Consider the following 27,476-nt stretch of genomic DNA (forward strand, 5'->3'; position numbering starts at 1 on the left):
TTAAATCCAGGATCTCTTAGCTCCTCTCTAGTTTTAGATTATTTTACGTTTTAAATATTTCATCAGTACAATTCCAAATTAATCTAGCTTGTCTCTGCAGAAAGCAATGTAGATATTTATAACTCAGGATTATCCAAGAATATAGTGAAGATAGTCTTATGCAAAAAATATAACTACAGATGGAGAGATATGAAAAAGCTACCTGAAACCTGCTGCTTTTTTCCAAGAAACTTAGTCTCCAAACTAATTAGAATTGATTTATTATGGATCAGGTACCTTATCAGGTGAAGAAAGAAATTACCATGGACAGTCAAAGGGTTGAGAGGTCAATACAGAATAGCAAAATCAATTTGCATTGATTAGACAAAAGGTCCATTTTACAGAGCCCAAAGGATTAACTTTAAAGCAAACATCTTTGAACTGTAAGGCAGCATTTGTGACTGAGAGGTATAAGTGGTGCAGCATTAGAAAACACTTAAGATATTTAAATAAGAAAATAATGCAAGCAATGGTTTAAGCTATCTGGATGTTTATTTTTTATTATGAATCATCCCAAGGATTACGGTACAATTCACTGGAAAGCCCTATGGAAAGGGTGCAATTGTTTCATTTATCCCGTGTCAATCTTCCCCTGAGTGTTACCTCCATTCAGGTGAGGTGACTAAACTGGGGAGAGTCGCAGGGAAGGGAGAAACTGTGCAAAGGATCGCTCGAATCCTGCTGGTGCTCGTGATGAAATATTTACTTGACAAACTTAGTGTTTTACCACCAAAACCAATGAGGCTTTTCCCCCCCCCAGTGAGTTGCTGTTGTAGAACAGGTTTGAAACATTAAAAGGAAGAGGCCCTCTTCTGTGGGTCACCCCTTCCCTTTTCTGTGGCACCAAAAGCAGCACGATGCCACAGGAAAGCCAAGAGAGCACTACTGCAACAAAAAAACTAAACCCCAGATACATGCTCTTCCTCCTCATCACTTTGTTTGCAGAGTTTATTGCAACAAGACCATACTTCCTTGTCCCGTATCTGGGACATTTTTTAATTTCTTTTTTTTTTTTCCTAATCCTGAAGAAAACTTAATACTGGGATTGCAGCCTCAGCACACTTGCTGTGCGCTATCACTTGAAGTGATGTAAATATCAGCATTACCAATGGGCTTCAGAGAAGCCTCCACATTTGGCACTTCCAGGTGCCAAACCTGTCCAGCAGTGAGAGCCTTCCCCCCTCAGTCCCCAGCACTGCTCTTACCTTCAATAGCCAGCATTGCTCTCAGCTCCCGGTTCAGCAGCTCGTAGCGCCTTTCTAGGTCATGTTCTTTTTCCCTAGGCAAGTTGCAAATGTTCATCAATATGTTAATTACTAAATCATTAAACACTTAAAAGCACCTTTAACTTACATTGATTTTGGGACTCGGGACTGACTTTTCTCTTTAACTTTAAGCTACTCCAAACAAATGATACACAAACTTAAAATCTGGCTCAGGTGGCCTATTCAGTAACAGGGCCTTTTCATTTCACGTAAGGTTGGCTTTAATTCTGCCAGTTTAACTCCACTGCACTACAGGATGCAATTATTTCATATTCATCTCTGGAACAGCTGTTTTGGAATGTCCAAAGTATCAAATATTCCCCTAGATCTAATGAGCAAATTCCAGCATCAACCTATTCACCAAGATAATGGGACACTGGAAGTGTTATTCTGTATACATTTTGCCCTAATCAACAATAAAAATTAGACAAGGGATTAGAAAGCTTAGCATTTTGCAGGTAAAATCCTCTGTCAAGTTCAGACCCGGCAGGAGATAGGTGAGCAGAGGCTCTTCCCAGGGAAGTATGCAGGCATCTACACTAGGTGGCATTACGGAAAGAAATATCAAACTGAAAGAAGCTGGAAGAGAAGCACTCGGGGCAGAATGCCTCTAAAAACGAGCAGCACCTTCTCCCTTCCTCAACACTGCCAGTGAGAAAAGGTTCATTTGTATTTTCTTTGCAGTATCAGTGGTATCACTGCACTGTGACTGATTTACTGACATCCCTTCAGCAGAGATGGGACTGAGGATTTTCTACAAAGCAGGTAGTGACTCAAATTTGGCTCTCTCTCTGAATAGACTTCATCTGTCTCATCTGAGGAACAATCCAAATCTATCTGTGCATTTCTAAAATGTAATTTTATTCTACTGTTGGGCTTTTGAAAATGTAACAGTGCTTAGTATTTCTTTAATTTCTTTTTTTCACAGCTCTGGCTAATCTTGTGACATTGCATGCTTCTCATTTTCAAGTCTGAAATATGAGAAAAACAAGTTACTCAATGTGTAACACATCCACGCTACTCACTTTTGAGGGATTTTTTTTTTTTTGAAGCCTAATGGGAAGAGAGTAAAAAAAGTTTTGCTTTTATCTGGAGAGTAAATCATCCTTTTGTAAATACATATGTTCATCTGTACTTACAGAAGAGAAAGCTGGTTCATTCGTCTTATTAAGGCATTCTTCTTGTTAACCAGCATGAACCACTCCTGCATCATAGCTTCTTCTTCTTCTGTGTTTCTTCCTGCAATCAAAAGAACTTCATTACTTATGTGGCCTTTCACAAATTGAGGTACATATTTTCACTTCAGGTTTTGGAGCATCAGTTGCCAGTACCACTGAGCATGACAAGGCATATTCTCAAATGGTAAAAATATCATATGACTGCAAAGTTCTGCCTGGCTTATAAATAAATCTTTGAAAGCAGCCATCCTCCAGGATACATTGTAGTGCTCTTTATCATGCCGACCCTAAATAAATACCTTTTAAAAGGACTGTGTATTTTAAATTCTCCCAAATGAACGATACAATTGTAATGCTTCCAGTGAAAAACCCCTACTGCTAAAAGATGTCTGGTCATCACCAAACACAAAAACAATTCCTGTAGGGAAGATCCACTCCACCCATGCAAACCCAGCACAGCCAGGATGATGTAGCAGGGATCAAAGTAGCTGCAGAGGAGATGCTAATCCTGAACTAAGGTGTGGGCACCTGCTCAGCTTCTGTGTTCATGGCCACTCTTCCAGATCAGCTGGAAAGAGCTGCTCCTCTCCTCAACCTGCAACCAAAGGGAGCGTGTGCACAAATAGAAATAATCTTGGGATGCAGGTACCCAAGGGTCCCATGTGTGTATGCATGGACTAGCACCCCTTTCCCTAGCCCCCACCCATCCCAGGCAGGATCAGGATCAGGATGAGGATCAGGACTCTTCATAGCCTACCTGCAGGCAGTGCTAACTCAAGCAGATTCTCTAAGACTCTGTGTCACCACCCCTGCACCATGAGCAAAAGGCAGAGGAGTGTCCAGAGGGCTCCTGACTCCTGACTGTGCTTTCCATGTAGCAGGGCTGCTCAGCCAAATTCCACCCTCTCTGAGCTCAGGGACTTTCTCCAAGTCCTCTGTGGAGGCTGTGCTTCTGTGGAAACCTGCCATTCCCATCCCTCAAGCTGAGGTGAAGAGCAAAGGCTATATGGTCCTCATTGAATTATGAAACTCACACATTCCATAGGGTTAAAATGAATCTAGGAATAAACTTGGAATAGAGGCAAAGGAGCATGAGCTTGGTCATGTGAGCTTGTTTCCCAGCTTTGACAGTGCTTCATTGGGAGAGTGTGGGTAGATGTCAAGTGGGTCAGCTTGGGGTGGAACTGGTGGACCCACACAGTAAGAAAAGGTTACATTTGGCGTGCTCTCCTTTCTGATAGGAGACATCCACCCATATCCACTTATCTGCCTGGAAAGTGCCTGGTCAATGAAATTTCCTGGAACGGTGCTTTTAGGGCCACAATTTGCTAGCAGTGAGACAGGAGCATCCCAAAGCATGGATGGACCCACAGTGCTTTTCCAAGCAAAAGCAGCAGGCCCAGCTTCTGGGGCAATGGAGCAATGAAAGAAGAAATCTGACATGTAGAAACACTCTCTCCCAATATCTCCACTTTGGGTTTTGTGCATAAAATATCACACCATGGCATTTACAACAATATTCAGCAGTTCAGTACACTTTGCTGTTAAGTTACAGATCAAAGGCGTTGCTGCTGTACCGGTCCATCTAACAGGGTCTTCTTTTGGAAGTAGATAATAATCAGTATTACCAACCTTTTGTTGAAATGCACAAGTAGAAGAAACTTATTTAGGGGAGAGGTCAAGAAGAAGGGGATTTTTTTGCCCTTTTTTTTTTTTTTTAATCCTTGCAAAATGACCAGTCTATTCTGTAACACATGCGATTTTTTAATAGCAATGTGGCAATGTTCTCACAGCCAGACATCCACGGCTACAGTAACATTTCAATGAATTTGTTAGTTTTGGGGTGGACTGGGATGTCTGGCTCAAAGATTATAAATACAAGCCCTTACTGCATTTAATTTTGCAAGCCTTGAAAAAGGAATGGGAGAAATCAATGTCTCCAAAGTGTTTGGCTCAATGGTGGATCTGACTTCGTTGACTTTCCATGCAATTTCAGGTTAAGAACACAGACTTCAGATATAATCTTCTTTCTATTAATGCATTCCTCCAAAAAACAGTTAGTTGCAACATTTAATGAGAAAAGATCTGGGTAAAGCTTGGAGCTGTCGTGCCAGATCTGCACAGGTGCCTACTTTAATATATCCGTGCTGACACCAAAGCACATGCAATATCCATAGAATGGGCTGGTTTAGAAGTGAATTAACAAAGTCTTGATTGTTTTTACAGAATTTTAAATCTGTTTTTGTATTCGCTTTGGACCCATGTGATGCCCTGACACCGGTCATGTGATATCGGCTGCGATAGGCACAAATCCCCGGGCAGCAACAAAAGAAGAAAGAGCAAAAAAGAAAAAGCTGAGAAAAAGCTTGCAATTTGGAAAAAGGCCAATTTTACCCCGGCAAAGGCCTTTTTGATCAGTCAAATGACACATGTGTGCAATATTAATAGTAGTCGATGCTGATATTTTATTTGTTGACTGTCAGCTTTTAAATTCTTGTGCACAGAGCTGAAACAAATTCTTCCCAGGCAAGCAAAATAAAGATGAACTCCCATATATAAGAAATTTAAATAACTCTTCGGCAAATACACTAGCATTAGAGCATTACTTCATTTTTTTACTTGGTGAAAGGATGCACATGAAACACTTTCAACAAAGAAAAACTGAGTGTTCCTACTGCAGCAATACTGCAAGCTAAACTCACATTTACAGTTTCTAAATAAAAAATTTAGAAAAAGCCTTTCTTCAACACGGTTTCACTCTGTAAAACTCAAGCTGCTGCTGGGGCGGTTGTTGTTTCCACTTTCCAAGTGTAAAACAAGTATTTAATTGACTTGCTACAAATGCTTGAAAATTTAAATTGGGAAAGTATCTGTGTTGTTCATGGGGGAAAAACCCCCAACAAACTGTACAGATTATTTAAATGAAGCAAAAAAACCCAAGCTGGAGAACAAATCGATCCCACACATGCAAACCCCTTATCTAAGCCAGTACAAGATGCTGAAAATCTATAAATAGCCCACAGATCTTAAACTTAAATTTTTTCCATAACACATGCATTACACTATTGTTTTTGATAAACAACAACAACAAAACCCTTTTAAAGCTAGTAAGTTGGACCATTACAAATTAATCCTGACTTTAATAACTGGTTAAAGACCCCTTCAGCTTTATAAGTAACAAAAAATATTAAAGCCTGTGATCACAGCGAGCTTTTCTCATTTCTCCTCTAACCATTTGTTATTTAATCCAATACTAGTAATCCAATTTGTCCATCAGACTTTTAAAGGGCAGAATGCAACTTCTCCAGCTTAGACACTTTTCAAAGTACAATATATTTTTCAAATGAATGCTGGATGTTTCATTTTTTCCCCAACTGTTCCTAGCTCTAATGTATGAGGAAAAAAAGAACAAGATGAACATTGTTCGTACTGATTAAGTAAGAGCTCATTAAAGAGCTGTCAGTGCTGTACTTTGAATATGCATGAAGCATATAATCAGATCTAGTACCGTCACTAGAGGAGAATACGGTAAGTACAAAGGATTGATTTAATTACTTAGAGTGGGCTGTGGTGGTAAAGCAGTCTTGTTAGCGCAGAAAGAAAAGGAGGTTGTATTCTGGCACGGTTAGGGGAAAAAGGCAGTTTTAGCTTCTGCCACAATACCTAATCTCAGGATAAAGCACTTTACATTGTAGCTTAAAATGAAGACTGCCAGTTTTCTAAAAAGACCAGAATTCATCTTATCTTGTTTAACCTCATCTGGTTAACTATCTAGCAGAACATATTTATTCTCTTTAACACGTAATTATGCTTATACCTTTTTATCCTATAGTTCAATAATGACTTCTGAAAACAGTCTTCAAATAAGAGCGGGCAGTGCTGCAAACATCATATGCATGCAAACTGCTCGGTAAGAGATTTGAAAAATGCAGCACCAGAAACTCAGATGAAACAGTGAGTACACACGCCTTTATGTGAAAAGTCAATACAGTTTTTAATGTCGGACTTTAACCTGAGGAGCCTTCTGGCAGGGGTTTCTCTCATTTATTTTCTTTTTCCCCTCTTCCTTTCTGTCTCTCCCCCCACCCCCGCCAACTATTTTCTTCTTTTTTTTTTTTTAATTAATTCATTCTTGTTTTATTCTTCCTCTAGGAATCCAAGGGAATTCTCTCACATCAACTCCCAGTGCCATTTTCTAATTTCATTGTCTGGCTTGAGTGGTGAAGGATGCGTGCTCTATTCTTCTCTTCACTTGACATCTACCAGAACCCTCCTCAATGATTAGGAATGAGCCCAACACCAAGCCTCAAATAGCACAAGACATTAAATTCTGCCCTCAGATATGAGAAGCTCCTACTGGCTTCTGAGTTGTGATTCCAAACTGCAATAGCTCCTGCTCAGGATTCAACAGAGGCTGCAGCATAAAGTTTGGTAATTCTGTCCCTTACTGGAAAAATTTTAGTGATAGCCCAAGTATTGATAGTGAGAATTTTAATGATAGCCAAGGAAAAAAAACCCAAACAAACAAACCACAACCCCAAATCCTTTTCCCTTCTCCTGTGGCTCATCACACATATTTCTGATTGTTATTTGAAATAAACTTGGGTCAATTTTCTTCTACAATACTCAAGAAGCACGGTAACAAACACATTACCATTTTCTGAGAACAATATAAGCAACTAGCTTATTTTAATGTTGTACAGCTTCCTGGCAGACTTTTACAAACACATCCTCCTTCATATTCTTCTGGATTTACAAATGGATTTTTGTTTACCCTGTAAGCTAATTATATCTTAAATTATTTAAATAAGAAGCATCTTGACAAATGTCTCTTCTGAATCAATTTGAAAGAACAATTTTCTTTTCCTTTCCTGCTGAAAGTGCTTTCAAACTCAGCCAGCTACCAGTGTGCCTATGTACCATCAGACCCATTATTTTAAGCCGTTTGGGCAGCTAGGCATTAGATAAACCCAATATGGATTAACATAGTGAACCTGTACAGTGCTAAGAAAACAGAGAAAGAAGTGCTACAAAACACTGAGAATACCACTTAAAAGGAAGGAAAAGCAACAACATGCAGGGACAAGATTAGTTTACAGTATAAATGGATGAATACAGTAACTACTTTACACTTTACACCATCGTAAATCTGTCAAGATAAGACAATAGATTAATATTTTTAAAAAAAATCCTTAAATGTAAATGTATTTAGCTGTTGTGCAAAAATGAATTACAACCTGTAGAGGATAAATAATAAAGGGTTTACATCAGCATCCCAAACCAGCCCATTCAGTCTGGCAAGAAATAACAGGTTTACAGGAATCACTCTGTATGCCATCTTAAGCAGTAATTGTTTTTAAATTTTATTTGCACTGTGTGTAGTGTGTGTGCCATGGTGTCATGGTTAAACACAGAACCCTTCCCATGTCTCCCCATTTACCTCAACAGAACAACATGAAAAACAACCTACTTAAGACAGAGCTCATTCTTCATCCATTTGCTGATGTTTACACACAGTTTTAAAATAGAATAGAAGAAGCTTTCTTCACTCAACACACTTGGGTGAAGAGGCCAGCAGGAGAATGCCAGTGCATGGGAACTGGAGCGGGGCAAATAACAACAAAAACTGGCTGACTTCGCTCTGCTCCTCTTTCTGGGCTATTTTGTAGTTGACAGAAGCTTGGTGACTACTGAGAGCTGTTCAAATGCCAGTGAATTCCACAAATTTAACAGGAAGGTCTTTTGAAAACATACCCCACTGTCTTTATTTGTCTGCTTCAAAAAAAAAAAAAAAAAGTTGCATCCACCCAATCATAGGGACGAGTTTTTACAAGTTTCTGTATTAGGAGCAAGTGGACAGATTGGCTTGTTTACCTGAAGGAGAACATGAATGGCAAATAAAGAATAGTTCTAGGATGTGTCTCATCTTGTCTCATAAGAACCTGGGGAAATTCACTGAAATTGAAGGTGGTGTGTTTAAAACCGATAAAAAGAATGATCTTTCCTCAAAGCCTCATCATTTACCGGTAGAACTCGTCGCCACGAGGCAATGTTGAAACTAAGAGCTCAGCAAGAATTAAAACCAGGTTGAATGTTGAATATGGAAAGGCAAAGCTGTAGCAATAAATATTCAAATAAACAAACAAAAAACCATGGGAAGTAGGAACTGGATCCTCCTGCTTTAGGACACAAGCTAACCTTTAATTTTTAGAGGTTAAATTAAATGTTCCCTGGGGCCAGGTTAGCCTGTGACTGGCTCCTGCACAGATTCTTGCCCCTGTCTGAGTTCAACCCACACCTGTCCCACTGCAGTGGAGTGTTCTGGACCAGACTGTGGGGCTGATCTGCTGTGGCCATTACAGGTTTACTGGAAGGCAACACGGGAAGGGACGAGAAACAGCGCCGGGTGTTTTAGCTGACCAACCTCACATTGCTAACAAAGGCTGGTGGAAGGTCTCAAATGCTTCCAAGTAAGTAGCAGACTTCCCACTGATTTTAATAGTCTTCTCATCTTGCTCACTGTGAACAGCTTATGCACAGACGAGCTCTTGTTTTGAATGTGAGCTACTGAATTCAACAAACACTTAAGCAGAAAAGCCTATATTTACAACAGATATTTTTTGTAAACGAGAGTTACAGGAGACCTACTGCAAAATGCCTCTGACACAACTGAAAGCTACAGCAAAAAATTTTAAATGACCAGAGGTTGACAATTTTTCACTGAGTGAAACTCAGGCAACCCAAAAGAGACACATTTTTTTCTGAAAAATCACCCTCCTTAGCTTTCAGAGGGCTACCCTTGGTGGAAAACCTCAGAATTTTGGATATAATATTTTTTCCAAGTAATTGGTGTCAAAACAGAACCCACAACAGACACCCCACAGCACGAGTGGATGGGTTGCTCCACCTCCCATTTGAGATTATCATGCCCAGCTTTCTCCCAGAATATTTCCTCCTTTCAGAGCAGGAGGAGCTCCTCAGTTATTAAAAGCCACTGAAAATGAACAAGAAGAGCCAGCAACAGATAAGCAGGTGGAGCTGTTGTTTAGATGACACTGCAGAAGTGGTAGCTGGCAGATGAAAGCCCAGCACAAGTTTTTGAGTCTGAGCTGGATGGGAAAATGCCTAAGAACATTAGAAAGGCAAATTCATGGCCAGTAACTTGCTGTCTGAGAGCAGTTGAGAAGGAGACATTGATGTCCACACAATGGAGTCTCATAAAGGTAGGAATCAACTGCCAAGAATCTGCCAGGCAGAGCTACATTGCAGTGCATTGTCTGACTATTTCAGCCCCCAAAATACTGTAACCCTAATGGAATGGAGCTGCCACCAAGGAAATGCCTTTACCACAAGCACACATCACATTAGTTTAATATCAAGCAGGAGGCTTATAATTTCTTTGGTTTCTGAAACATAAAAAAACCAGAGAGGCTATTTAAATTTTGGAGAGCTGTGCAAACAGAAGGTCAGGGCTCTGACCACATCTCGGCACGTGCAGGGATTTATTTACCTGCAGTGGGACTGACTCACAGGAAGGCAAACATTTGTGGCCTACAATCTGGGCAGCCTAAAATTATCACAGGACTGAAACTTCCACAAAAAGACAATTTGTGGAAGGTGAAACCTGCAAGACCATGGATTTTCTCTACATGCTGAGTCAACACAGCAGCCAGTAGAAAATACAGAAAACCAACCAGAACAGAATGCCTGGACTGGATAAAGATTACGAATATATTTTTAGTATGGGACCATCAATCCAGACCAAGAAACTTTGTGCCCCAAAATTCAGGCAACAAGAGGTGAGATTTCACTGAAACACCTGGAGATTCCCGTAAGAAAGTGATGCCTTGAGGACAAGTGCCTGCAGGGAATCCTAGCACTAAAACCAATGCTTGTGCTTTATCACCCTCTGGTACTCTATGCACCCAAATGTTCTCACAAAGCAAAATTTCAGAAGAAATTTCAGATTAGGAAAACATGCATGATTAACTGATACACTCAAACTTTTGAAAGTATATAAAAAAAAAAAGGTAGATTATGCTTGGAAATCCAGCAATAGAGAGAGATGATGGTATGGCAGATGAATTATTTCACGTGCAGATTTACAAGTAGAGTCGGATGTTTTGTCATGAGTGATAGTAATTTCTGTACAGCTCGTAACTACTCCTTAGAACAGTTTACTACCTATTTAGGTGGGAAGTGATAGCTGGGTAAGATACTGAAGTGAGAGGCCATTAACCTAAAGTCATTGGAGTGTGCTCTACTAGGCAGCATATTATTCCATTTTTACCAAATGTTGCCTTGCTTCCTTCAGAACATATTCTCCTGGAGCTGGAAAAGGGTAGTGGACATTATAAAGTTACTTCTTTGATGGACAGGACTGGATTTAACCCAAGCAACTGCCTGAAGTGAGATGCTGGCAATGAATGTGACCTTGTATCTGTGTTAATGAAAATGTGTACTCTTACTGGGAGCTGGCAGGTTTGTACTTCTGGGATCCAAACCTTCCCAGGGCGAACTGGGTGAGTTCAGCTAGGCTGAGGCGTCCCAAGGCCCCACAGCTTCCAGTTTTCACAGAGAAGGTGTTTTGGGTGATAAATGGGAGAAACACAAGAAAAAACAACAGTGGCCTCTGCAGACTGCAGTGGCACTGTGGGCCAGGAGCCTCGGGGTGACCAAAGGGCCTTTCTCCTCGCCTTCGCTTTGCAGCAGACACTGATTGTAGAGAAAGCTAACTCCAGGCACAAAGCCAAACACTATGCCTAGCACATGAAAGAGCATTTATACTGCAACACCACAAAGAAAGATGGAAATCAGTTAAAAGAAGCAAGTGTCTGTTGGGTCTTGTAAGACTTCTGGAAGGTTTGCAAGCCTATTCATAGTGCCTAGGGCTCTCCCAGAGCAGTCTCCTGCTATGCGGGCAGTGCTCTACTTGGACACTCTTCTTCAAGCTGGCTTCAACCTGTTGACAGGTTCTTTGAAGGCAATGATGAGGCTACAAAAGCCAGGGAAGTGTATGGAGAGGAGCCTGACTTATCACTCAGTCCCTCCAGCCAATGAGATTCTGTGTTACTGGGAGGAAAAAAAAAAATATGGTCACTGCTGCTGCTGAGCTGCTTTAATGATTTGATGAATTTGGCCTGGGAAGGCTGAACACGCACACTGCCCACGTTTGGTCTTGGATAGGTCACCTCCTGTGAACTTTTGCTTACCAATGCACAGACCTAAGACTGAAGAGACGGGGCAAATGAGAGGCAAACTCGGAGGTTTGTTTTGTGGAAGCTTCTCAGCTGTAGAAACACTGGGTAATTGGAAAGGTATGGCCAGACTGTCTTTCTCTACCACAGACAAGTCTGTTTTGCAGGAACTGTTAATGGAAAGGGACCGATGGATTTTGGAATGAGTTTGCCAGTAAGAGAGTGTGGAGGCAACATGACAGAAGGAAAACTGGGGAGAGGCTGATAAACCTCAAGGACTCAAGATGTTCTCAATGACTCATAAATGCATGATTCTGGCAACTACAAATTGCATACTTGGGCAGAAATTTGTGCATGTGTTGCGATCTGGGTCCCGAAGAGTCCTGTCAGAAAATCAGCGCACTGATGTGCCAGTTTATTTGCATTAACAAACTCCCATGAACGACCTTGCCCTGTGTGTCTTTGCAGGCATCTCCACAGAGCTCTGCAGGCCCCAGGTCACCCAAGTCACACTTGGATGTAACAGAGAGGCACAGCTACCATATTGTGAACGAGACCTCGATCATGGTGTCATTGCACTTCTTTCACCCGGGGTTTTGGTAGCTGTCAAAGCTCCCATTACCACAACCCTGGCAGCAAGTTCACGTTTCTACACAATGGAGAAACATTTCACAAATGTGCACACTGCAACAAATGCTTTAGAGTACCCCTTTGCTTTCAAAACAAGCAGTAACTACTGAGGCATAGTTTTGTGAACTGTTATCATGTTAGAGTAAAAATCTTTGGTTAATGTCAAAAACCTTTCCTTACACCCAACACATACTGCTATCAGTAATACCCTTCCAGCCTCCTAGCTGTTAGGTATTTCCAATTGAGAAGGTTCACAAACCAGCACCAGCAGGGACCCAAACCAGTATCACATATGTAGCATTCACATATCTAGAATTTCTTTGAAATGCTTTCAGTCACTTCTTATGCTAAATGTAAAAAGATAAGCATCAAAGATGTTGCTTTCAGTGATACTTTTACATTTTCTATTTTGCCAGGAAGGTTGTTGTTATACTATCCTTGCTCTGCTTTGTCTTTCACAACATAGTTGGTCAACTCATTACTGTCTCGTGGTTTGGCAAGTTCTCTGTTCACCTGAGATTAATCATGCTGACCCAAGCACAACAGGAGTGCAGGAAAGCAAGGCTAACAAACTGCTATAAAACTTACTGATTCGTTCTTCCTCATTTAGGCAAGGTATGAAATATATGAAAAGACCATGATTTTTATTTTTTCTCCTTATGCACATGCACAGATATTTTTCATACTGTCTGCTTGCAAGCTTGAAGAGGTAACAAAACCAATTTTTAAATTAATCTCTCAGGCAAAACTGAACATTCATCATTTTCCTCCCCAAGCCCTGACACTGGTGAATACAAATCTGCATTTGCTTTTGGGAATTCCAAAGAGAGTTGTGAATTCAATTGTTTTTGAAAGATGAAATTTGGCTTAGGGAATAGGATGCCTCCTCCTAGCTCACCCCTCCCTACTCTAGCGCGGATTTCTCTTGCAGACTGGGCGACTCCAGTAAGAAGCATTCAAGATGGTATAATACAGGCTGGTAAATACAGCTCAATAATCAGGGTTGTGAAGGGGCAGAGCATATAAGGGATTTATTTTTTGATAGTGAATCCATACACATATACATCATCAAGCCCCCATTGAGAAGCAGAACACTCCAAGTGATTAATACAGCTAAAGGGGGCAAATAAGAGATCAATGACAAAAATCACCTGGTAAAAAAAAAAGTAAAAGGCGGTGCATTTAATGGGCTTTTACTCTGCATGTGAAACAATACCAAGAAACCTATATTTTAGCACTTGTGCTCAACAAGCACTCTAAAGTATGTCGGGATGAGAACAGAAACCCATCCTTTCTAATAATCTTGTGACAAAAGCTAAAAGACATCATCCTATTAACTAGTGATCTCAACTGCTAATGCGGAGTACTTCCTGGTGTCTTTTATGTAGAATGCCGCTATTAAAAAACCACTAAACATTCACTGTGAACAACACAGAATCATTCATCTTTTATCAGCATCTCTTGTTAGAGGAGTATGAGAGGGGCTGAAGGTGTCATTGATATTATAGAGCGGAAATTAATCAGAAATTTTTCTCATATTTTCCTCATCACACTCATTTACTTTTGTACAAATTTCCCCCTGCTAAAAAGTTCATACCCAGCCCCCTGTTGTACGCTTTTAAGTTGAGAATATTCAACGAGTGCGTCAACTGAAAGGCACCAGGTCCCAACACAAAAAGCATTCGAAATTCTCATTTAGTTGTCTTTATTTTGCTAGCGCCATGTGGTCCTTGAAGATGTAGAAAACACGGGAAGCCGAGTAAAGATCAGAGCAAGCTCATTAGCATTCTGACAAAATTGGAGTGGTGGAGATGTATAGTTTGCCTAGTTTGTCGTTTTGAAAGCTACCGGTGGTAAGCTTTCTATTTCATTGTGCTTTTGTCTTTTTTTGGGGTTTTCAACGCAGCGGGGTGGTTGTTAGCCTAGGTTTTCACAGTGCATTGTGGGAACCTTGCCTCACATTCAGCCTATATAGTATCATTTGAGTTCAAGTAAAAAAAAAAAAAGTAATTTTTTTTCCCTATTTATTTCATAATCACCTATGCTAATGCGTAATTGTCATTTGGCTGTCAAAGCCCATCCTGCCCGACACCTGGTTTATAAAGTTAAAAAACCCCCAAAGCCCCCCAAAATTACCAAATAAAATAAAGTCTGAGCTGTATTTAAAAACAAAAACCTCTAAAAAATGCTCCTAGTTTTCTTCAAAAGACAAGATAAGAAGAAATTAATTTAAATTCCACTGTTTACAATAAACTAGAAATGAATTTGAGACAGATCCAGTTGATTAGAATTCAAAAGAGACTCTGTATAAGAGCCTCAATTCTATTTCAGAGCCTCTTGAAGGAAAAATGGGTTTATGCTCCAGAATTATGTAAATAATGAATTACCTCTTAGAAGACCTATAGAAGTTATTACTCTGGTCATTTTTTTTTTTTTAACATAAGGCTCACTTTGAAGGGCTAAAAGGGCTACATTAATGCTGCTATTCGACATGAACGTTTCCAAGTTGCAATGAAATGGATAAAGGTCTTTTTGGATGAATTTATCTGCTAAATCCTTGTGGTTGCCCTCCTATCTCGGATGATGACCCAAAAGAATGTCAACAGCTCATTTCCCAGAGAGCTGGGAAGAGTCACTACACAAGCCATAATCTGCACGTTCTCAAAGAACCGTTTCAAACATTACATTTCACAAGCTGTTTAAAGAGATTTTTTTTTCCCCCCCCTCTCATCTTCACTCTCCTACCAATACTTTGGACATCAGTGCCTTGGAAATGAGTGCTTTAACAAAGTTGAAATGTGACTTTTTACGTATTGTGTTGGTGGGTCGGGCATACACGTGTGCTCGTGCACGCGCTGTGCAACATTTTAGTGCCCGTGGGTTCCCACATGCTTCCCATCCACATCACCAAATTCCAGCCATGCTGTGGTAGGGATAAGGCTAAAAATATATCAAGTGACCCCTAATTTACCCACTGGATTTTTTTCTTTTAATATAATGTGTGCCAGGCTGCCAAATCACAAACATCCTTTTAGTAGGAAAGAATAAAACCCAGCTTGGAAGGAGATAGAGTGGATCTAGGTTTGGAATACAGTAAATTTCAAAACGGAGTGCAGACTCAAGATATCTTTACTTAGGAAGGGGGAAAGGAAAAATATTGAGGGAAAGAGCTGCTTTATAGAAAACCTTCAGAATTCCTTCTTTTTGTTATGCATTTGGACAGCATCATTATCTTTACCTCAAAACAGCCTGGGAGCTGCAGGCAGCCTCTGCTGAGCAAGAAAAGCAAATGGGCAGGCCAAAGAGGTCTTTAAAAAACAAACAAAAAAGAAGTACAAGAAGGTAACTGCCTGAAAACAGAAAGCTCTGAGATTCCCATGTGGATTGACAGATCTAAATTTTTCCATCATATTTATCATCTAATTTCACTCTATGCCTCTCATTTCACTTGTGTGAAATACAAGAAATTTCATCACAGGAGATGTTGCTACATTTGAGATATGTGAGGAACTATAATCCCTCCCCATATAAAAACAACACCCTAACCCTTAGAATTAAACAGCAGTTTAATTCTTAACAAAAGGCAGAATTTTGTCAGCTCTGAGATGCTACCTTTATTTCAAATCTCCATTTAAACATTTAAACCTTTTCACTTGGATTCCAACTCCCAGCAGAGGCAAATAACCTGGAGACTGTTATCTGCACGACAGTAAGGGCGACCAAATTATTTTCTATACTTTGCCATGTGCTTATAGCTGCAAAATTATTTATCTCCTTCACTGCATTCTACTACGAAAGTTTCCTCCAGAAGAATCGCTGGGACCAGCCATATCAAATTAGAGGGCAGTCAGGAGTGTCTAAGTCCAGCTTTAAAACAAATATCATAACAATTACTTAGCCATATGGAAAATAGGGTATGTCTTTCCTGAAAGCTTTTATATATTTTCTATCTCAAATTTCAACTTCATTAGAAACTACTTCTGACTAGCAAGCTGCAAGATTGCTAAATATCTAACTGTTAACCCACCATGAAGAGACTCTTTTGAACGGCAGAACTTTTCCAAGATGCAAATGAACAATAATCTAATTTTTAGAGTAAATTAACGGAAGGATTCATTTTAATATGTTTCGAAGTCTCCAGAATGAAGTGGCAGTCGCAGGCTCTGCAGTACACACACGTATGTGCACTCATGCTCATGTACACAGACTGACACGGCACCCCCACTACACCCAGCTTCCATCCTCAGGAGAGCCCACATTGTATTTATGTTTAGGTTCTTATGACTTAAAGGCCAGATGTTTCACAAATGACCAACAATTGGAGGTTAGAATAAATTAATGACTGATTTCTGAGCTTTGATGGAATTAAGCATACTTCTTTTCTCAATGTGCCATGTGAATGTTTGCCTGTTCAACTTTTTTTTTCCTTTTTTTTTTCTTTTTTTTTTTGACAAGTGAGGCCACCCGGCAGAAAACAACTGATGCAAAACCCAGGAGTAATCCCTCTGTTTAGTTCAACACTGTGGTTAGCCTTAACACTGCCTCTATTATCCAATGGATTTAGAGAAACTTTCATTTATTTGTTGGCCTCAGTCTTCCAACTTCGTTGCCTTCTTTAAAGGACCCAAGACCCATTCCTATGTAAATACATTTGCATAGGGCCACAATGAAACTTTCTGGGGCTGGGATTAAACTTGCAGAACTAGATAGCTGTGCTGCACATATTTGTGATCTTCATGTAAGTACTTTCCCAAATACATATGAGTGAATGAAGCTGATGTCCACTCTGGCTACAGGAATGCCTGGAGTTTAAATAAATGCCCCATCGAGAAGGACAGAGCAAAGCCCCGAAGGCTGAAGCAAGCGGCAGAAACGACACCCAAATGTGGAAGTACAATATATGTAAAATGAACAAAAAGCCCTTTTCAATTCGGAGCTGCTAAAATCAGCACATTGCTTGCTGCAAAATGTCCTCTTCTCTCCCAGCTTGTTCTGGTAGGACAACAGCATCCCTGGTGTAAAAGTGATGATTCACAACAAATTGCTTTCCCCCTTTTTTTTCTTGCTGCCTCTGTTTATACAGAGTACCTAGGGTATATTGTACTATTATAAACTGTACTCAATACAGCCTTCTTCCAGCCAAGGCAAATATAAAGCTTTGCATCCAGCAAGTCTATTAGGAAACAGCACCTGGATTAATCCCTGCAATTAGCACCCTCAAAAAATGCTAGTGGACACTCCATGCAGTTTTGCCATTCCCACAGACAAAATGCTAATACCTTAAAGGTTTATGTTCTGTAAGGGAGGCTCGCTGGACCTAATGCACAGCTAAGGAGTGGTTTTGTAATTTCACTGGCTCTGATGACTGTGGGCCAGGAATTGCAACTGAATATATCCTTTTGGTATGCATTTAAGGAGGTAACACCTCCTTCCAGGGCTTACCGAACACAGCTATGTAATTCCTTGTTTTGCTGTGCATTTTGTTCTTATCTAGCCTGCAAAGCTTTGTATACCTAACTGTAAAAAATTATTACTATAGCATCATTAAAGTACACAACTACAATGATTAAAAAAAAGAAACCAAACATATCAGACTTAATCACATGCAAAAATACACTAGCTACTAGAAAATGACTGCCATAACCAGCAGGATGTCAATGAAGACACTGTCACAAATCATAACCCAATTCTGATTTACACTATTTTCCTCATTCCCGACTGTATGGTGAACCTCTGCTGCCTCATGTAAATACCATATACAAACCCAATTTCTCTCGTTGGACTAAGCACATCAATACAAAAGCAAATGAACTACCAAAGTGCCCTAATTAACAATTTTGCAAGTGAATGCAGACATCAGTGCCACACTGCAGCCATTAAAGTCTATCCCTTGCCATATCTGTTTCTGTTAACATTTCAATAGACCAATTAAATGACCTTTCCCCCCTCAAACTCAATTAAGCTATTTGAACATCAATTGATAACTTACCATGTATTTATGCAAAATGTGCAAGCAAGAGATTCATTTTTTTCAATCCTAATGATGTTTTGAAGAAGAGAAAACTATCTAAACTATCCTGTCCTGGTATTCCATGGAGAGGGGGCCAGGGGCGGGATTGCCTCCCAGGGGAGCCTGGTGGGCACGGTGGCATTGTGGCAGGCAGTTTGGAGAAAGCAGGTGTGAGGCAGATATTCTTCTTCCCTGCCGTTTGGTCCCTACCAGGCAGCTGTCTTGGGAGGCCAAAAGAAAGCGGAGACAGCCATCTCTTTCAGCTTGTTGGAGTATCACGTCGCTGGGTCACAGCCAGCACACTGCTAGGTGCCACAGGGTCACATCAGCCAACTTGTGGATATCCAGAATTGTTTCTTTTCTCCTCTGTTTTTTCCCCTCTTTTTGTTTTTGTCTCCTCTCGCTGTGCCCAACACACACACACCCCCCCACACCTTTGCAGCATGCCAGGGGAGGTGTGACACTGGACCAGAGCCTGCTCGCCCCACGTTAAAAGAGGTGATTTGCTGACATTTGCATTTTCCCAAGGGGCTCCATACACTATGGATCTGTTTGTCACAAATTCAGGGGACTCGATCGGAAGGAGGTCAGTGTCTCCTGTTTAAGAGCTGGTCTTTGCTTCTCTGCACAGGTAAACAGTTCCCCCCACAGTTGGTAGATAGAGACTGAAAGCCAGGGGATTTATTTAAAATAAAGCCACCTCAGTCTAGAGGAGAAGTGTTTTGATGATGTTGGTGCTGCTGTAACTAATTTTAGATGAGAAACATAAATTTTTTGGCTTCAAGAATTAAAAGGACAATGACAGATCTTCCAGGAAAAATAAGAAATGAGAATTTGTGTAGCACATTCAGAAAAAAGGTTTGCAAGTACCTATTGCCTCTCAGTAGACTTTAGATCAAGAAAAAATCCTCTCATTTTAAACTAAGAAGAAATCAAGCAGAAAACACAGAAGCAGAGGGGAGGAAGATATAAATTGTTTAGCTTTCCTTGTGTCTGGGAAAAAAAAAAGTTGTACCTGAGCAAATTAAAAAAAAAAAAAACCCAAAACACTAAGCCCCAAAAGTAATCTTTCTTAAATTAAAACAAAACAAAGAAAGTAAAAAGAAACCACTTTGAAGATGGGTAGGAGAGAAATTGAAGATCCAACTCTAACAATTCTATTTGAAGTTTTAGTCGAATCCCTTAAAAAAAATTCTAGTGGCACCCTGGGATAGTTCAACAAAGGCCTGGTTTCTGGGAAAAAAAGCATTGTCCCTTTCAGAATGTTAATCTGGTATATCACTTGCTACTACACCCCAGCATGTACTTTTGCTCATATCAACAATTAAAAGAATACATTTATTAAATAGTCTTATCACTGGATAACTTGTAATTCATGCTAACTAGATAACCAAAGTAAATTTTATTTAAATTCTCATTTCTTTGTGAAACTTTGTAGATGGTGCATATCTCATGATTAACGGACAACGTCTAAAGCATCCCGTCCTCTAATCTTCCTAAAATCCCTTTTCATCCGATTGTTTAAGACTGCTTGAAAGGCTAACACCAAGTCTAAGACTACTGCACATTTGGGGGAGGGGAGCCTCTGTAGGTTAGCTAATTAAACTGTTTGTCTTCTGAAACATTTAACTGGCTTTAGAGATTATTCTAATTAAGAATGATGTTAGATGTATTTTTTAATGTAGCTATTAAAATTAATCATAATCCAGCAATCTCATGTGCTGAACTATGTAAAAAGAGATGTGCTTGAAATCCTGCTGCAGCTTCTTTATTTGGGAGTTGATCATTATGGATTCTACAAAGCACACATCAGCATCAACCTAGTTTTTAATTAAGAATGTCTTGTGAAACTCTAACTTTTACTCCGTATTTCTGAAAGGTAAACAACTGACCTCAGCAGAGGCAGACTCCAGTGTTTCCCAAGCAGTACAGCTACGAGGGGGGATATGAGCTCTCATTCATACTGTACATCTTTTTCTTTCTACTTCGCAGACCGTCTATTCAATTGAAGTGAAGGAAACCCATTAATTTTGGAAGGTCTGCAACTTGGCAATTGCAACTTCACGTGCTTTTCTTTACTAGACATACAGCAGAGCTCTCACAAATATTGCTGGCAAGAAATTTTAAAAAACAGACCACATAAAAAAGTTGGCATTCAAACAGAAAGAATGGCTGGGGCTAGAAGCCAATATGTAAATTGGTTAGTTAAAAAAAAATCTAGTATGATTTTCTCCTTAAATAATTAAGAAAACAAAACCAAAACAACAGAGAGAAACAAATGAATTATGACTGCAGTACACACAACAGGCAGCCTCTATCAGAACTCAGAAGGGTATTATACTCTAAACACTTTTTCTTCCCTTACTGCTGAAAGATTAATACTGGTTATCCCATTAAAGTTGGTAAAATGCCATTCTTGTGTCTTAAAGCTCTAGCATTGGAGGTCAAGAAGTGTATGCTGCTTCTTACAAGGCTAGTGTGGATGTAATCTTCCCAAAGTTACAATAATTAATGTTAAGCTTCTTTAGCAATACGTTTCTGAAAGAACTTGCCTGATAATATACTTAGAGCCTGGCTAGCTGTTTGTGTTTCTGAGCAAGAAATGTATTCTATGCTGCTCACGTACTTCAGCTTAAATCTTTAGTCAAACTAGGGTGATGATGAGCAGTTTGACTCCTAAGCAGAAAAATATTTAAATTCTCAAAGGTGAAACATTTTGGTTGTAGGGAAATCAGGGGCATGGATCCTACTTCCAAATATTTTTCACCACTAACCCGTAGGAGATGTGTTCTGTACAGCCATCCAGGATATCCATGCCCTAAGAAAGCTGCCTGTACAGGTGCCATATATTTATTAGGAGGCAATCTACAGCAATTGCAAAAGAGCTAACACTGGAGGTCTGGTCTCAGCCCATACTTTACTATTGAGTACAAAAGCTCTCCGCCTGAAAGTGTCCCCACACACTCCAGCTTGGAAGCTGTGGTCATGAACAAAAACGGGGAGTGTAAGATTAGATCTCCTTCTGCTCTACAACTGAGATAATTTCATTTATTTCCAGCGAGCTCCCTCTGCTTCTCCCATCTCAGGATTTGGCCCTTTCGGTATACATTAACAGCCTGGGTTATAGCAGTATTTCTGAGTCATCCCACAAATAAAGGAAGATGTACTTTTCTGAATGCATGCACTCTGCTGCAGCATACTGAATACCACCTAGATGTTCTGCACTTCTGCTTGCAGGAAAACTTAATGGACAAACACATCTCCCAGGTTAAAAAACTAAAAGCCATTTCTGTGAGTACAGTTGGGAATGAGTGGCCCAGGGAAGCCAGAGCAGCAACGCAGTCACCGAATGGAACAGAGAATCTCATCCACATCTTTGTTTTCACCTAATGCAGAAAAGAACCCTGATGATACATACATGTTTATCTATTTGCTTCCATTTTCAGCCCTGTGAATGCGTGCTTTATCTCTGGGCATAACAGCTTGTTCTGGTAGAAGTTCTTTTTGTCTTTCTATGCAGATTTTAATGCAACAGCATAGGTAGAAAATTCACTCTTGAATGAGTTCACAAGGGAAAATTATGCAAAGAGGTTACTAATCAGTCAATGACCTATCCTTTGAGGCAATACAGTAGACACAGGAATATCCAAAACGAGCTACCCTTATGCATTATAATCACAAGCAATAGGCACAGAGACTGATTCTGTTAACCTGACAGAGAGTTCATTCTTCATCATTCAAATAGGTGAGAGAAAGCAAAAAATAATTAAAAAAAGCATCCTGAAGCACAAAGCAACTTAGACAGTTTACTGGCAACTTGACCCTGAGACGGTTCCAAAAACCAGTTTCACAGACACGAGCGTGCTTAACAATGGTGTCAGTCAGCCAGCCCTGAAGCTGTCCAAAGAACCAGCCAGATACTGCTGCTGCCCAAGAAAAAAATATATTCTAGACCTGGCTTCCAGATAATATAGCTGTAAGGCACAGGCTCACCAGAGCTGCTGACTGCGATGAAGATGAGGGAGATAGAGGGAAGCTCTAGTCCTGACACAACAGCCCAGGCTCTCAGCTACCTGATGGTCAGCCAGCACCTTTTGTCTCCCCTTTTTTCCCTACGTGTACTCTGATAGAAAGAAACTGTGCATTTTACGCCGCAAAACCTACACAGCCAAACAAGCAGAAAGCTGTGTTATTTCTTATTATCTGATGCTAGACAACTTGCATGGTTTAATTAAATATGTACTTGGAGACTGTAACATACCATTATATATGAGCCCTGGACTGCTATTAAAACAAAACACAGCATACATGTCCATACACTGCTGCGTGTAATACATAAATGCTTTAAAACCTTTTGCATACGTCCATTTTATTTTATACATTTAAAAGGAAGAACATTTCTCCTGGGACCCAAATTTTAGTGCCCCGAGACTGGCAAAAGCCAAAGAACAGTAGGAAATATTACAACAAAAAGACTAAATACTAATCTCATCTCAGGATGAGATTTGAGAAGTGAAATTTTCATTCTGTTACAAGAGACTAAATCAACTATTTTAACTCTCTTTTTGTGCCTGTACTTTTTCAGCTAAACCTTTCTCCTTTTCTATGAAATTCAAATGTTTCCCTCTTAAAACCTCAGTCCTTTATATCTTCAAAGCTGTGTAAAATGCTAACTAATTAATACATGTGACTTTCCTTTCACATGTGACAACAAAGCGTATGCTGCTTTTTTGATTGGTAAGAGTTAATTTGCAGTGACACAACATATGTGTTTACAGGTTTTCTAATGTTTGTTGTTTGGCTCACTGTGTAATTAGTCCTACTGACAAGGAAGCTTATGCACTGAAAAAGGAGGGGTGAAATAGTGGCTGGGAGATAGTAATCCTGCCCCATTTTGAGTACATGCAGTGTTGAAATCAGGTGCAAGTTGAAGAAAAATAAACAACACCCCAAACTCAGAAGATAAATGTGTAAAAGACTCTCAAGCCACAATAATTGCCATGAAAAAGGCAGAACTTGTCAAGATGCACCCTTCAGGACTAGCTACACTAAGAGGAACCACCAAGGTGTATTATACCACAGCAATGGTGAGTGCCAGCAGATGTTAACTCTCATTTTTCAGATCTCATGAAGACGACCATATGCTTCTGGGCAGGGTCAGCACAGATAGACTGCAAGATCCCAGGGACTGGACTGTCACCACAGAGCAATAGCACAGACCCAAAATAACTTCAGTGCTGGCATCAGAGTTGCACTAAGTACAGCAGCAGCACGGAAATAGCAATCAAGGTGAATGATGGGCCAGTGGAGAATGCAAATGATTAAGAGAAAACCCCTTTGCTGTTTAAGATTCACCCTGAAAACAGTAACTATGAGATACCTGTCAATATATAGAGCTTATCTGGCTGAGCAAGATTTCACGATACCGCGTCGAGCTAACATGGCTAATGAACGAAAACAAACTTGACAAAAATAAACCCACGAGGACAGTTTAAAACAATAGATTAAACCACCTGCATTATTTCCTGTGCAATTAAACTCCAGAATTAGTATAAAGTAGGAAAAATACCAAAATGGTGATAGCATCGCTTATCTGGTTCTCTAGTGAGTCACATTTGCAGCCACCCCCTCTGCACGTTAACTCTTTGCACCGTGGGTATGTACAGTTCTGAAATATAAAATTAGTTGCTTTTGAAGGACACTGAGCTCCCTCTGGTGAAGGCATAACAAGTTTATTAAGTAAGCACCACCTCTGGAAGTATAATCCCCTCTGGCTTCTTCCATGGAGTTTATTGGTTCAGTTTTCCTAACCATGAGCATCATTAGGGCAATGCAGTAATTAAGAGTTGTTAGAAAGTGAATTCTCAAACTGCAGATTAGAAAATTAAACTATTTCCTGATTACATATTAATGGAGCACAACAATAGCAGTTGCCATAAGCTTGGAAGGCAACCAAGGGATAAATCTGTGTACTTAATTACCATAAACAATGGCTGCATAGAAATGAAGTTTTATGCACATTCCCTTCTGTAATATGTCTGATATCAGTACACACTTGACAATTCTTGTTCAATTATCTCTATTATTTAATGCGCTGTGAACGGCTCTGTGTAAATAAAATTAACCACCCCAATTACTTTGAATTCATCTAGGGACAACGTAATAAAAAATGTGAAGAATTCTGTATGCCTATTAATCTAAAACATTACAGAAGCTTTCACCAGATTTTCTTGTCTATATTTATTTTGTCTACATTTATTTTAGTGCACTGCTAATTCAATTACATTCACCATCAGTGGTCAATCAGCAGCAGCAGCAGGTTTTTTTAAATTTCATTAATCCTTGTACAGTACCACAAACATACTCATCCATTAGTAAGGTACAGGATCTCACATTGAAAACACAAATATGCTTCTACTTGAATTTGGGAGCCTGAAGTTAATCAGAAAAACAATTAAAAACACTTCATACCCTGTGGCCAGATAACAAAATATCTGATAGCTACAATTTTTTTTTCAAATACTTGTTTATGCAATTAGTGAAGAAACAGTGACTGAAAAAGAGATAAATTTCAGATCAGAGATTCGTAAACCAGGATTCTTTGACTTTGATTTTAACTGTGCTATGTGATAAATCTGCATTTTAATTGGCATTTGGATATCAAGATGATGGACACCTTAAAATGCAATGACGGAAGAATTTCCAGTGGAGGAAGACACTGCCAGAAGCAGAGACAAAACTATTTTACCCATAGCAGGTTAGGCACAACAAGGGTAAATACAATCCTGAGGAAAGCAAGATAATCCTACTCTGTCATCATTTAGTTTCAAGCCATTATAACAGAGGAAGAAGAAAAATCAGTGATATTAGATCATGATTTTTATATCATCCAACTCATTCCTCTTACTTGAACATCTGGGCTGCCTTCTCTCTAAAAACTTGCACCCAGCAAGTTTTTTGTGGTGTCGTGCTTCATAGGACGGATGCTGGAAAATCTCTCCTATAAACTCTTACCTATATCCCGACAGCAACAGCAAAGGTGCCATGAGGTTATTCCAGGCAGCTCAGGGCACTGAAGCACTGATTCCCCTCACAGCTTTGCAATGGAGCAGTAACCACACTGCGCTGGAACCAGGTGAGGTTACATTTTCATTATAAGTGCAAAGACCGAGGACTGAGGTTACGCCACCACTGACATAAATTACTGCATATTAGTAAAAGTGTGACTACTCAGATTCAAATGGAAATCAGCAACCCAGGAATTTTAATAACTTTTTATTTTTTTCACACATCTTAGGAAAGTGTTTCTAGTCAAGTCATGAGCAGCTGGCACCGGAAATGCAAAGCTTCAGCCAGTTCCAAACTCCGTGCCTAGCTGACGAACTTTGAAAGTATCAGCTCCCTTCTGGCCAAGGGCCAGAAACTTGTCTTCTTGTCTTCCCCAGCCAAAAGAGCTCCCTAGCAGAGCAGGAAAATGGCAATCCATGTGCAGACAAGGACCTGGGCTGTCTTCCTACAGCCCCACTTCCTTAGATGCCCTTCCCTTAAGGAGGGCAGCAGCTCCTAGGGCAGTGGTGGAATGGATGCTTTGCAACCCAGGCTGCATCCCGGGGAATGGACTGGAGAGCAGTTGTGTCAAGGACTCCTCTCTCTCCTTGTTCATGCCAGAAAGGGAGTGGGGCATTGGGAACCTCCAGGTTCCACTTCTCCCAGCTACCCACAGCCACTGCGTCCCTATCAGAGCCAGGGTGGCATTTCCAACCTTTTATTTGCAATCCTAAGTGCTAGAAATTTTCTCTAAAATGTGAAATACCTAACAAAGTCAAGCAATGCCATGATCTGGGATCTAACTAAGAATATATATTATTTATACTTACATTTGCTTCTCTTTTGGTGAAACCATAGGATTTCTTCCACATTTATCAAAGCCTGCAGTGTCCAAGGGTTAGTCACTATATATTTCTGGTCTTATCACTAGCCCATAGTAAGAAAATTCCCACCAAGACAGGTGGAACACTAAAACAAATGTTTTGATACATGGGAAGAGGATACAAAAATCTTCTGTGAAATGAATGTATGATTTATAATGAATGATACAGAATAATGTTCAAGCTGCTGCCTGAAAAAAAATCCCTCCTGGCTAAGCAACAAAAAGGATCTTGAACTCCTAAGGATAAAGAGCTGCCAGGTGGCTGGAGAAGGATGAGAAGGAAGAGACAGTGCTTTCTTCCTAGTAAGTCTTAATAAAGAACCAGGCCAAGCCCAGTGGAGAAGGAAAAGATGGTCCAGTCCCCAGCAGACCATGCTCTACCTTCTTCTTGAATTTAATTTCAAGGCAAATGACTGAGTCATGATGGCAGTCTCTCCGTTGTTTAATTTATCTTGCATGGTCTTGGCACACACAGAAACAACACTGAAAATCCCAGTACCAAATGTGCTCCCAACACTGATGGGGACTATAACCCTGCAAACAGTTGTTAGGATCATTCAGTGTAAGCCCTTCCTGAGACAAATGTACAAACATGGTACCCTGCTTCAACTGCTGAGAAATAAGGTCAGCAGAGACCTTTCCTTGCCTGAGGTTCTCCAGTATTACAACCCCAAGCACTACAAAATCATGAAAGAGATGTGATTTTAAAAGAGTGTTAATTATTAAACCAATTCATTTGTGGGTCCTGTCTTTCATGTTGAGTTTTCAGGATCTTTTCACTACACATGCCCAAGTGTCTTCCTTTTTCCTAAAGCCTGCATTTTCAGAAACCCCAAATATCAAAAGACTTTTCAGAACAACTCCGAGAGCTGGCAGCATTTCGTATTTCTCATCTTTCTGGTGTGTCCTAACAGCTAAGGGAGTTAAACCCCGAGATCATCATCAACAGCCCTTCAGGGCTTTTCTAGCTACCATGCTGTGGTTACTTTCTTCCTTCAGACTTGGCTTTACAGATCACTTGGTGGCCCGTGGCAGGCAGGCAGGTCATATGGTGTTGACTCATCATTTTTGTTGCCAGATCCCTCCCTCCCTCAGACACCGAGGCAAAGATGCCCAGCCTCTGACAGAAGAGGCTGGGATGAAGATGTGGGCACGAGCTCCTAATTTGTCTGCTTGAGGAATGACTTCCCGTTGAGAGGTAAGGAAGAAAACCAAGTGCCATCCTGA

The 27,476-nt window shown here is 40.2% G+C and overlaps 1 protein-coding gene across 16 annotated transcripts in view; it reads right to left on the reverse strand.

Moving 5' to 3' along the window:
• The window catches only part of EHBP1 (EH domain binding protein 1), a 205,091-nt gene that overhangs the window by 6,046 nt on the left and 171,569 nt on the right, over positions 1-27,476 (reverse strand). For all 16 annotated transcript variants that reach the window (XM_068186432.1, XM_068186438.1, XM_068186436.1 and 13 more), the window contains 2 exons: positions 2,444-2,543; positions 1,245-1,318 (listed from right to left, as the gene is read on the reverse strand). In XM_068186432.1, the coding sequence (XP_068042533.1) occupies positions 1,245-1,318; positions 2,444-2,543 (174 nt within the window). The remainder of the gene's footprint in view (positions 1-1,244; positions 1,319-2,443; positions 2,544-27,476) is intronic.

The sequence above is a fragment of the Anomalospiza imberbis genome, chromosome 3 (assembly GCF_031753505.1).
Source record: "Anomalospiza imberbis isolate Cuckoo-Finch-1a 21T00152 chromosome 3, ASM3175350v1, whole genome shotgun sequence".
Classification (NCBI taxonomy): domain Eukaryota; kingdom Metazoa; phylum Chordata; class Aves; order Passeriformes; family Viduidae; genus Anomalospiza; species Anomalospiza imberbis.